At 41.1% G+C, this 13121-nt stretch overlaps 1 protein-coding gene across 1 annotated transcript in view; it reads right to left on the bottom strand.

The window, feature by feature from the left end:
- Positions 1–1068: 1068 nt before the first annotated feature.
- The window catches only part of ALLC (allantoicase), a 56508-nt gene continuing 44455 nt past the window's right edge, over positions 1069–13121 (bottom strand). The window contains exons 8-12 of the mRNA XM_011992685.1: positions 7705–7860; positions 7233–7306; positions 6122–6230; positions 2095–2219; positions 1069–1373 (exon numbers count right to left, since the gene is read on the bottom strand). Of these exons, the coding sequence (XP_011848075.1) occupies positions 1173–1373; positions 2095–2219; positions 6122–6230; positions 7233–7306; positions 7705–7860 (665 nt within the window). The 3' untranslated portion in view covers positions 1069–1172. The remainder of the gene's footprint in view (positions 1374–2094; positions 2220–6121; positions 6231–7232; positions 7307–7704; positions 7861–13121) is intronic.

The raw sequence follows: 13121 nt of genomic DNA, 5'->3' as shown, positions 1-13121 counted from the left end.
GGCAGGTGAGGGGCGGCAACGGGCAGGGACAGGTGATTGGGTAACGGGGAGACCAAGCAGGTGAGGGGCGGCACCGGGCAGGGACAGGTGAGGGGTGCAGCGGGGAACCCAGGCAGGTGAGGGGCGGCACAGGGCAGGGACAGGTGAGGGGTGCAGCGGGGAGTCCGGGCAGATGAGGGAGGCACCGGGCAGGGACAGGTGAGGGATGCAGCGGGGAGCCCAGGCAGGTGAGGGGCGGCAACGGGCAGGGACAGGTGATTGGGTAACGGGGAGACCAAGCAGGTGAGGCGCGGCACAGGGCGGAGACAGGTGAGGGGGCAACGCGGAGCCCGGGGAGGTGACTGGCGTGAAGGCAGAGCCCAGGAAAGGAGGAGGTGGCCAGAATGATTGTGCTGAGCTCCCTGGGACGCCCACCGTGCCCCCTCCCCCTACACTCACCGCCCTCCTCTGTAGAAGCGGTAGAGAGGGGCGTTATGGAGGGACCAGGACCATATTGACAATCAACACTGGATGGGTGCTGGGAGCTGCTTCACATTTTTGAACCTCTGTTTCTTTGATCTTGGGTTGAATTTGACCGGTTCAGACCCAAAATCTTCTAGGACTCCTGGCCCAGAGTGGAGAATTTGAGCTTTTCCACCAGAGGAGGAGCTGTGCAGAGCCACTGGAGCCTGTGAGGGGCAGCGCTATAGCTGCTGGTGTGCAGTGTCAGGCGTGTGCCATTCAGAACGCACCCTCACTGGGGTTAAGAATGATTCAAAGGGAGAGGGGGTCTTTGGAAGAATCGTTCCTACTCTGGGTAAAGATAGGTCAGTCCTTTTGAGTGATTCTAGAAATATATTTTCCCAAAGGTTTTGATGAGCTTGACAAAGTTTCAAAGACAGTAGGCTACATGTTATGGCTGGAAGTCCACACCGAAGGTACAGAATATTGATACTATCAATATCAATATCTTATAATGCTAAAAAAAAAAAAAAAAAAGTAGTTCCTTAGAGACCACCATTCACAGCTGTAGCCAGTATGTAAGCTACCAAATGCCTCATAGCAACATTAAATACAGAGATCCATTTATGAGATGACCACTTTATTAAATCACCAGGTGTTCAAAACACTTGAAAAGAAGACTATGACTGGGAAATTCCTGCTGTGTGTCTGACACCGGGACTTTGTGTGTGTTAAGGGTTTGCTTTGAAGCCCACTGAGAACTTCATCATGGGCTTCTCCCGGGGCCTCAGGAGGCAGATGGAGCTGGGGAAGCCCCGGAGCCGAAGGCGGCTCACTCCCCCATCGGGGAAGATGGTGAGCCTGGCGTGAGTGATGACATCTTGGAGCTCCAGGGTCAGGCTATCGAACAGGTGACTTTGGTTGGGAGACAGCTGAAAAGCAAGCAGATGCAGAGGTCCTAGTCTGTTAACAGGGCTTGTGTGGCCGAATGAGCCCACGCCCCAGGCAAACCTTTGGCTTGGACTTAAGCGAAGGGGCTTTAAAATAAGTTATTAATTGATGATAATTTGGCTTTCCATGAAAATCTGCTAGTAGGGATAGGATGCCCAAATAATACATGAATAATCAGGCCCCAATAAACAATTGATGGGCAACCTAAATGCCCACCAATTGTTTCTCCTAGTTGATTATACATAAGCAAATTGATAAGAAAATGAAAGAAGAGATCATCTTGGTCTCTCCCAGAGATTATTCCCTATCTTTACATGGGAGCAGCTCTCACCTCCAGCCTGACCCTCTTTCTAAATCAAAGAAGACACTTGTGGAATATCTCAGAGCGTCCACCTGCAGGCCCATTATAGCTTTAAATGTGCTAGTAGCCCCTTCTACAAAGTTAAACATAATGCAGAGACATGTTTCCGTGTACGTATTCTGAGCACGTAACAATTTTGTTCTAACAAAATTTGGAAATACAAAAGTGGAGAGAAATAGAGCCTGCCTTCTTATTTAAGTTTTCAGATAGGGGTTTTAAACCTCATTCATTTCACCATTAAACTGAGCAGAAACCTTGGAGTGTATCCTAATCCTTCCAAAGAGAATCTTAGGGAAATAGCATAGTCTGAGTGCTGGCTCCTAATAACATGCCACACGAACCTTGGTCACTGGCAGCAGTGGTTTCCACTTATGGGCCGGGAGAATCCACTTTTGCTTGATCATGTCTTCTTCTTCCTGAGTGGTCAGGATGCACCCATCCACTTTACAGCTGTCAGGAGCATTGCCTGTTGGAGCAAAACACAGCGTGATTTTCTGCCCTCATTTACACTCAGTTTGGCATATAGGACATCATGCTTTTTTAATAAGATCAAAAACCCAGCAAAGAATAAGTTCCTGCTCTTCCTGAGCAAAAGCAAAGGTACGAAGTATGTGAGAGAAGGAACAAACTGGTTTGTGATGCTCAGATTGCCTCATGAAATAGACATTTCTTTTTCAGAAGACTCAGAAGCAGTCCACCATATGTGAAGGGGCTGGCGCATTTCAGTTTGAATGTATAGCGTTCTCACTTTGAAATCTGAATGTATTTGATAAGCTTCCTCAATTGCAGATTTAATTACTTGCAGACTGCTATGTGGCTCATCTGAAATTATTATGAAGCTAGAAAATATTTTCCTATGACATATTTCTTAACATGACAATCAAAAGGAAATACTGAGTTTTATGTTAGCTAGCGCTGGGTGCCAGCCACACACATGTATTTGGGAATTTCTGAGTCATCTTCAGGTGAGAGTATATGGTCCTGAGATTCTTCTCTCTTTGGAATATCATAGGAATCGTGTGCTCAGTGGGGTTAGAGGACCTTGGGGGGAAGGTCCCACTCTTTGAGAAGAGAGAACTTCTGTTGGGGCTCTTTAGGATCAACAGAGTAGGAGCTGCTAATTAAGAACCCTGGAAAAGAGGAGGCTGTGGCTCACATGCCCCCTTTGTGGCCCATCTCTCAAAACAGTGGTCTCCAGGGTGGGCGAACATGCCCCTGGGGTACATACGGACACAAAGGACGCAGGAAGAGAACACTAGAGCTGCTATTTCTATTTGTCTGATATACATACATATGTGAATGTATATTAAGCTTTGTGTATTTGATATAACTTACTATATTATTGCTATAAGTGGATACCGCCATGCTCCCTCATTTCCATTATAGTCATCATATTGTATGTACCAGAGGTATCCTGAGTGATCAACAGTGGTAGATTCATGACCTGTTGCAGTTTTGGGTGCCTGGTTAAGTGGATATACTGTTTGTTATCTAGTTTTATCTAAAGCATCCCTCACAAAAATAAGTAAGTTATTTTAAACTATTCATGCAGAGAACTGTGGATTAAATATACCACAAAAAATGCTAGTATGTATGAACAAGAAAATCCAGAACTGCCATTTCACCTGACCCTCAGTCAGCCACGTTGAAAAGTAAAAACCATGGCTACATAACCGGATCTAAAATGCAGTCTTAAAAAAAAACAAGCAATGGGGAAATGACTCCCAATTCAATAAATGGTGCTGGGATAACTGACTAGCCATATGCAGAAGATTGAAACAGGACCCCTTCCTTACACCATATATAAAAATCAACTCAAGATGAATTAAAGACTTAAATGTAAAACCCGAAACTATAAACGCCCTGGAAGATAACTTAGGAAATACCATTCTGGACATAGGAACTGGCAAAGATTTCACGATGAAGATGCCAAAAGCAATTGCAACAAAAGCAAAAAAAAAAAAAAAATGACAAATGGGATCTGATTAAAGAGCTTCTGCACAGCAAAATAAACTGGCAACAGAGTAAAGAGACAACCTACGGAATGGGAGAAAATATTTGCAACCTATGCTTCTGACAAAGGTCAAATATCCAGAATCTATAAGGAATTTAAACAAATTTACAATCAAAAAACAACCCCATTAAAAAGTGGGCCAAGGACATAAACAGATGCTTCTCAAAAGAAGACGTACATGCAGCCAACAAGCATATGAAAAAATGGCCGACATCACTAATCATTAGAGAAATGCACATCAAAACCACTGGGAGATACAATCTCACACCAGTCAGAATGGCTGTTATGAAAAAATCAAAAAATAACAGTTGCTGACAAGGTGGTGGAGAAAAGGGAACATGTATACACTGCTGATGGGAGCGTAAGTTAGTTCGGCCATTATGGAAGGTGTTGTGGCGATTCCTCAGAGAACTAAAAACAATTACCATTTGGCTTAGCAACCCCATTACTGGTATATAACCAAAGGAATATAAATCATTCTGCCATAAAGACATGTACATGTATGTTCACTGCAGCACTGTTCACAATAGCAAAGACATGGAATCAGCCTAAATGTCCATCAATTGTAGACTGGCTAAAGAAAACATGATACATATACAACATGGAATATTATGCAGCCATAAAAAAGAATGAGATAATGTCCTTTGCAGCAACGTGGATGCATGCAGCTGGAGACCATTATTCTTAGCAAACTAACACAGGAACAGAAAACCAAATACCGTATGTTTTCATAAGTGGCAGCTAAATAATGGGAACACATCGGCACATGGACACTGGGGCCTAATTGAAGGTGGAGGGTGGGAGGAGGGAGATCAGAAAAAAATACTTATTGGGTACTATACTTGATACCAAGGTGACAAAATAATCGGTACACCAAAACCCCATGACACAGGTTTACCTACATAACAAACCTGCACATTCACCCTTGAACCTAAAATAATAGTTAAAAGAAAAAATAGATAAAATGCCGTCTTTCCAAAATAAGTTAAAATTACCAAGACTTCCTGAAATAATTATAGGCACTACTGTTGATGAGCCTGGCCTTGAACTTGATATAATGGTTAATAATTGAGTAAAGTCACAATAATTCCCAAGACATTTAAAAACCACTCACCCAAAACATGAATATAAACTGCCACTATTTATTCAAAAATGGCTAACATGGAATGCTCAATCCAGTACTTATAAAATGTCACATAACAATTATAAAATTGTATCAACTTCTTTTGAATTGTCTTAATAATACACATATGTATTTCATAAGAAAGTAAATACAGAATATCAGCGTTGTTTGTCCAAATATTTTTTAACAAATAGAGGTGCACAGTTTTTAAAATGTGTAAATCACTGTCTTCAAAGTGAAGCCTGGGGAAGAAATGGTCACTCCTCTTCCCCAGTCAGTCTGCTTAGGACCCTTCTCTGTAAAAAGGTGCCTCCCATCCCTGTGCTTCTCACAGGCTCTTTCCAAGGGGGATGCAGAGCCTCTATAGTCAAGAGCTGGACAGTGTCATGGAATCTTGTATGACTTTGGGGGTCATCCAGCCCAAATGTGAATTTTATAGAGAGGTTACTAAAGTTCAAAGGGTTGGCTGGGCATGGTGTCTCACGCCTGTAATCCCACCACTTTGGGAGGCTGAGATGGGCGTATCACCTGAGGTCAGGAGTTCGAGACTAGCCTGGTCAACATGGTGAAACCCATCTCTACTAAAAATACAAAAATTAGCCAGGCATGGTGGCGGGCACCTGTAATCCCAGCTACTCAGGAAGCTAAGGCAGGAAGAATCGCTTGAACCCAGGAGGCAGAGGTTGCAGTGAGCCAAGATCATGCCACTGCACTCCAACCTGGGTGACAAAGCAAGTCTCCATCTCAAAAATAAATAAATAAGGGTCGGGCGCAGTGGCTCAGGCCTGTAATCCAGCACTTTGGGAGGCCACAGTGGGTGAATCACCTGAGGTCAGGAGTTCAAGACCAGCCTAGCCAACATGGCAAAAACCCATCTCTACTAAAAATACAAAAATTAGCTGGGTATTGTGTAGAGTGCCTGTAATCCCAGCTACTCGGGAGACTGAGACAGAAGAATTGCTCAGACCCTGGAGGTGGAGGTTGCAGTGAGCCGAGATTGCACCACTGCACTCCAGCCTGGGCGACACAGCAAGACTCCATCTCAAATTAATAAATAATAGATAGATAGATAGATAGAGTTATAAGGGTTAAAGTAGCATGCTCAAAATTACACAGCTTAAGTGGCGAAGCCACACCAAGAGCCCAGTGTCCTCAGTCCCACTTTCATAGAACTCAATCTTTAGAATAAACACACCAATTATAAGGTACTTCTTTATGGCTTTGCATTTACCTTTAAAATATTTTGTGTCAATTTCAATTCGAGTTATTACTCCAGGATGTGCCAATCGGAAAACTGCCCATTCACAACCCGAAACCAAGAGAATGCCATTGTCATCATTCTGGAATTCAGAAGAGAAGAAAATGGTAAACGAACTTAGAGTCATTCAAGAAACCAGTCCCGAAAACCAACAGGTGAAAAAGGTTGACGTGCTTCTTTTATTTCTTACTATAGAAGAGTGTTTCCTGGGGCCTGATGTGTAGATCACTGTCACGTAAATTGCCTCTTTGCTATCATTTCTTAAATATCTCATGCCAATTTGTGAGTTCATGGGGCCCAGATAAGTTTTTCTAAATTTCTGTGTCAATTACAGATCCCTGCAAAATGTTATACGTGCAGCAATCTTTATCTAATCCAGTTCATAGGTTCTCTAATTAGTTTGTTTTGACCTTTCAAGGTACATATTTTGTTGGTCAAACCTATACCGATACATGATGTACGTTCAAAGCTTAGTTTTGAGAATGGAGAGTTTGTTCATTGATATCTCAAAGCATCAGGTGACATGAAATCCAATTTAGGAAGGGGAGAACACTTTTCTGACCAAGTTTTCAGTGGGATTTGCAAATTGAAAGGCATCGTATTTTTTGTTTCGCTTCATCTTGGTTTCTCTATCTCAAATTAGTTACTGGCCAAATTAAACAGCTACATAGACTCTAGGGCGCCCTGTCCATTACAAGTTCACATAAGTGGTGTAATCCTGAGATACACAGATATTTAGCATTACTAAACTAGTGGTTCTTCCCCAGATCTCCCAACATATTTATTCATAACTTTTGTATTATTAAATCGCAGCTCCTTTTGTTTCTTTATTGAAGAAACAGAGGAATGTTCCAAAGATGCATTGGCGTAGCTGGCAATGACCGGTATGTTTGGCCTTCTGAGTCTCTGCCCTGATATTATCATGAAAACAGTGGGAAATTTGGAAAAAGTAAATCATAGTAATTAGCATTTAGAACAATGCGTATGAGGTTTCTAAAATATGCAAAAGTTTATTTAAATGAAAAAAGTTCCAAAAACTACTTTTTAGAAACACTTTAAACCATAGTTATTTTTAACTTCTTACTTCTAATATCGGTGGCCGGTCCAGCCTTCTTGCCGTTTCCCAACCATCCGCCATAGACTTTGCCCCACCAACTCCTACAGAAAATAACATAGTTGAATGGTAAACTGCATGATTTTAACTATGAGAACAAATACAATGCTGTAATTAAATTACAGATCTCATGCATCTGAGCATTGCTATATACATTATTTTCATTAAAGTTAATGTTTCAGTAAATTCACAATCATAGCGTTAGTTAAATTTTACTTTTCCTTTTAAAGCAGATACTTAGGCCAAAATTAGGTAGAGAAATCGGTAATGTTGACTTATTTCATGTCATAAAGGCATCAAATCCTACACATGGAAGATTAGTCTCATCCACTCCCATGCTTTGAGATGTGCCTTTCCTTTTAAATCATTCTGAGCATATTGGGGTATTTAATGCTGGTACCCAGACTTCCTAAATAAGCCAGCTCTGAGAATATCATCTTACCTATTATATTGTTTGGGTGCCCAAACTTAGCACTACTAAATCCTACACAGACACCCCCAAAAGCGATGGCCACTAGGTCTGCATGTTCTTTGGGGTCAGTTGCAGTCCAGTCTTTTTGTCCAGTACCTAATACTCTAAGTCGTGCAATTCCACCATCTGAAAAGGAAAGGTGCCTTAGTTATTGTTTGTAGAAATGGCTGCTTGTGTATCATCAACTACAGGACCCTCCTGTCTTCTCCAGTGTCATCTCTTGGTAGGTTTTGGCCACATCCACCTGCTGTTTCTCAAATACAACAAGCCCACTGCCCCAGGGCCTTTGCACTTGATATTATCCTTTACCAGAACAACTTTCCCAGCTCTCCAAAATACTACTTTTGTTCCTCACCTTAAAGGCATGGCCTCAGAAAAGCCTTCCCTCCATCCTCTGACGTTATCTCCTCCCCGCTCCATCCAGCCACTGCCTGCTCCCCAGGTTACATTTTATCATATCCCCTTGCTTATTTACTCCAGAGCTCTAATTACAGCCTGAAATTATCTTTCTAAGTTCCTGCTAAAATCAGTCTCTCAAACCCAGAAGGCGAAATCCTCGGAGGCCAGACCAGTTATCTGTGTTGTTCACTTCTGTATCGCTCTTGTATCGTCTCTACCTAGAAGAGGTCTGGGCACACAGTAGGCATTGAAGCTTTTTTAATTAAATAAACAACTCTAAGGTCAAGCAGCATTTGGGAAATTCACCATCCAAATAATATTTCGTGCGAGAAATGAGCATTGCTGACTCTCACAGACTCAGACAAGAGAACCTTATGTTTTTATTTTTACAACACCACACTGCTTAGCAATGTTATTGAGAATACAAAAGATAATATTCACAAAATCAAATTGCTACTGAGAACCACAGCAGCCTGAAATTAGGTCTGCAGAGCAGCAAATAGCTACCAAAATCAACTCACAATATCTGATTCTAGTAGAATGAATGTTTTGTTTCTTCGAATATTAATTCCTAGAAGGTGGAAACCAAGCATTTTTAATATAGAAAATTAATCAAAATACTGTACCAAAACAAGCCCTATATGTTTTTATTTTACAAATTTGATGAAAATGAGTGATCTGAAAATTTTTTGGTAAAACAATGGAAGTCTTGCTATTTACAACAAATAAAACCAAAAACTTCATTGCCATAAAACCCTAGAAAACATCCTAGAGGGAGTCATTCAGCAGGAGCTAGGCTGTGAGAGGAGTATCACTGCCATTCCAGTTCATTAAATATTATAATTGGCTTTAATGGTATAGAAGATATTCATCTGTTGGAAGTAAAGTCTACTTCACATTTTTAAAAATAAGATTCTTCTTTACAGAGTTAATATCCAAAGTTGCTTTTAATCACAACTGTCAAGGAATCCCAGAAATGACTCTTCATCCTCTGAGTACATCTCATTTAAACTAACCCATTCCCACCCAATGTGTCCCCATGACATCAGCCTGGTTTTCCGGAGCTTCCTTTCCCTTTACACCTGGATCCCAGGTGGAATCCTCATGGGGCAATTAAAGATGCCACTAAGAGTTGGGACATGAAATCTGCATGCAGGCATTGCCCATCTTTCCTCTTCAGGTCGTCAATGCTGACCAATTAGGAAAGAGCTTTTATGTGCTTAGGGGTCCTTCATATTCAACCCAGAAAAGCAGGGCTCCCAGTCAGAAGCTATTTTAGACCCTCTTTCAACTCATGAATCCTATACAAACTGGGTTGGACATATAAAGTTGCTATTTTGGTGGATCAGAAATAGTCAAATAGAAATGTTTATGGCTCTACCAAAATACTTTTGTTATATGTATCACTATTTTGCAGTTTTTTGTTTTCTTTTCTTTTCTTTTCTTTTTGAGACAGTCTCGCTCTTGTCACCCAGGCTGGAGTGCAGTGGCACAATCTCGGCTCACTGCAACCTCCGCCTCCCGGGTTCAAGTGATTCTGCTGCCTCAGTCTCCCCAGTAGCTGGGATTACAGGCATGCGCCACCACGCCTGGCTAATTTTTGTACTTTTAGTAGAGACGGGGTTTCGCCATGTTGGCCAGGCTGGTCTCGAACTCCTGACCTCAGGTGATCCACCCACCTTGGCCTCCCAAAGTTATTTTTCTTATCTGTCTCCCCCTGGGTTATTCACTTCATAAGGACAAGGACTCTGTCAATTAAAATCTAACAACTAATAGTTATTGAACTTCTCTGTTCCCCATGCTGTACTAAGTGTCAGGTGTACGAAAATGACAGTCTGGACCCACAGCCCTTTCTTCATGAAGCTACACTCTGTTGGCTCTGACCTACACATTGTCAGGAAAATGATTATATGGCCAGTGCTCAGTCTGTAGCTCAAAGTAGTTGTTCCATAGTGTGTGTTACATTAACAAGTGGGAAAAAGGCCTGAATCTCTTGTAAGCTCTGCTCATTCATTGTCTTGCATTGTTTTTAGAACAGATGATTTCAGTGAGTAATTAATATTAGTAAACATGTGTTTAGATCTTTCCATTTTCGTGTCTCACTTTAAAGCATCATAACCAGAGAAACATTGCACCTAAAATAAGTTTCCGGAGAACCACTTCTGCCATGACTGCAGGAGGAGCTTTGCTGTCCTGTTCCTCAGTGGAGTTGGTGAAATGTAGGGGAGTTGGGGGATGGGAAAACACTTCAGGTCTCTGGAAATGGTCCTAAGGGCGTACGGAGAATTCAGCAACATCTATTCAAGAATATCTGCTAAAATTCAGTAAGAGCAGTGAGAGTCTGCAGTATATGAACCAAGACCTCACCTTCACACCCTCTCCCAGAGCAGCAAAGTGGAGACTGCAAACAAGTGCAGCCCATGGTTGCAGGGCTGTCTTCCCAGGACGGGCAGGACATCAGGGCTTCTCATTCTGCCCCTATATGCCTGTTGCTGAGGCTAAGTCCTGGGTGAGTGTGGTTGAGAGGCAGGGGCTCCTTTATTTGACCCAGCCCTGACTCATGGGACAGGGTCCTACCTTAGGCGTGGCCACTGGGATATTGGGGCCACAGTGACCTGTTTCATGGTCCATAAGGTGGAGGCGTCACACTGAGGGTGAGACATCCCCAGCCCTGCAAACCCTGTAACTCAGAGGGAACACCAAATCAGAGTTGCTGTTCAGCAACACCATGTTGTAAGAGGTTTGTTCCACGGGTCCCCTGGGGACAAACACCTAGCTAACCTTCTCACACCACTAGAATATGCTCCCTGGGACCTCCCCTATTCTGATGGGCAGTAATTTGATTGTTTACTACAAATGAGGCAATCCTGGGCTTAAGGTGCCATCTAGTGCTGAAAAGTAGGCAGCTACCTAGCAGGAAATAAAATCAACAGGAAATTTATAAAGATTCTCTAAGCTAAGCTTGTCCAACACATGGCCAGTGGGTCTTATGAGGCCCATGGTGGCTTTGAATGTGGCCCCAGCACAAATCCACAAACTTTCTTAAAAACAGTATGAGATTTTTTTTTTTTTTTTTTTTTTTTGGCTCATCAGCTATCATTAGTGTTAGTGTATATTATGTGTGGCCCAAGACAATTCTTCTTCCAATGTGGCTCAGGGAAGCTAACATATTGCACACTCCCTACGTTTAAGCAAACATATTCAACAAAAACTGAAACAAACCAGACAGAAAAGACTGGAATAAATAACTAATGCTTCAATGCACAGGCATTGATGTACATCCCTAAGAAACAACAGCAAAGAACTGTGACATCCCCAAATGGACAAAGCAAGGAACCAGTGACTGATCATAATAAGACAGTGGTATATGAACGCTGTGATCAGTAATTCAAAATAGCAGTTTTAAGGAAACTCAGTGACCTCAAAGATAACACACAAAAGCAACTTAGAAGTTTATCAGAGAAATTTAATGAAGAGATTTAAAGAATTTTTTAAATCAAACAGAAACCTTTGAATGGAAAAATGCATTTGCTGAACCAAAAAATTCATTAGAGGCTCTTAAGAGTACAATGAAGCAAGCAGAGGAAATAATCAGTGAGCTCAAAAATGGGCGATTTAAAAATACACAGAGGAGAAAAAATGAAAAAGAATTAAGATTGCTTACAATATATAAAAAAATTACCCCAAAAGACCAAATCTAAGAATTATTGGTGTTCAGGAGGGAGTTGAGCAAGAGAAAGGGGTAGAAAGCTTATTCAAAGAAATAATAGAAAACTTTTCAAAACTTGATGAAGACATAAATATCCTGGTACAGAAAGGTCAGAGAATACCAAACAGATTGTATCCAAATAAGACTACTCCAAGGCATTTCAAAAATCCTAAAGGTCAAGGACAGGCTGGGTATGATGACTCATGCCTATAACCAGCACTTTGGGAGATCAAGATGGGTGGATTGCTTGAGCCCAGGATTTTGAAACCAGCCTGGGCAACATGGTAAAATCCTATTTCTACAAAAAAAAAAAATAATAATACAAAAATTAGCCAGGCATGGTGGTGTACACCAGTGGTCCCAGCTACTTGGGATGCTGATGTGGCAGGATCATCTGAGCCAAAGGAGGTTGAAACTGCAGTGACCTGTGATTATACCATCAGACTCCAGCCTGGGTGACAAAGTGAGACCCTGTCTCAAGAAAAAAAAAAAAAGGGTCAAGGATAAAAAAAAATCCTAAAAGCAGCAAGAGAAAAGAAGCAAATAACATAAAGAAGTTTCAATTCATCTGTCAACAGACTTCTCAATGGTAGCCATATAGGCCAAGAAGTGGGATGACATTTTAAAGTGCTGAAAGAAAAAAAGACTGCCATCCAAGAATATTGTATCCAGAAAAGCTATCTTTCAAATATGAAAGAGAGAGAAAATCTTTCCTGGATAAATAAGAGCTGAGAGAATTCACCACCACCAGTATTAAATGAAATGCTAAAGTTCTTCTGTTTGAAAAAAAACACTAATGTGCAAAAAGAAAATATTTAAATTTATAAAACCCACTAGTAAAATTAAGTGCATTAACAAATTCGGAATACCCCAACACTGTAATTATAGTGTGTAATTCACTCATAACTCTAGTATGAAGTCCAAAAGAAAAATCTATCAAAAATAATAATATTTTTGTTGATATCATTAACAGGTGTTAAAAGATAGGCAATATAAAAACATGCAAATTGAGACAACATAAAGTCAAAATGTGGGAGGAGGGATAAAGTTAAAAATGTAGAGATTTTTAGTGTTTCTTTGTTTATTTCTATTTTTTTCTTTGTGATCTAAGATGAGTTGGCATCTCTTTAAAATAACTTGTTATATCTATAGATATTTTTATAAGCCTCATGGTAACCACAATGCAAAAACCTATAATAGATTTGCTAAAAATAAAAGTCAGTTAAAATGTACTATCAGAGAAAATTAGTTAACCACTAAGGCAGAAAGGAAAGAAAGG

Source organism: Mandrillus leucophaeus, unplaced genomic scaffold (genome assembly GCF_000951045.1).
Source record: "Mandrillus leucophaeus isolate KB7577 unplaced genomic scaffold, Mleu.le_1.0 Scaffold416, whole genome shotgun sequence".
NCBI lineage: Eukaryota > Metazoa > Chordata > Mammalia > Primates > Cercopithecidae > Mandrillus > Mandrillus leucophaeus.
Note: the sequence above shows the minus strand (reverse complement) of the source record. Positions and strands in the feature narration are given on the sequence as shown.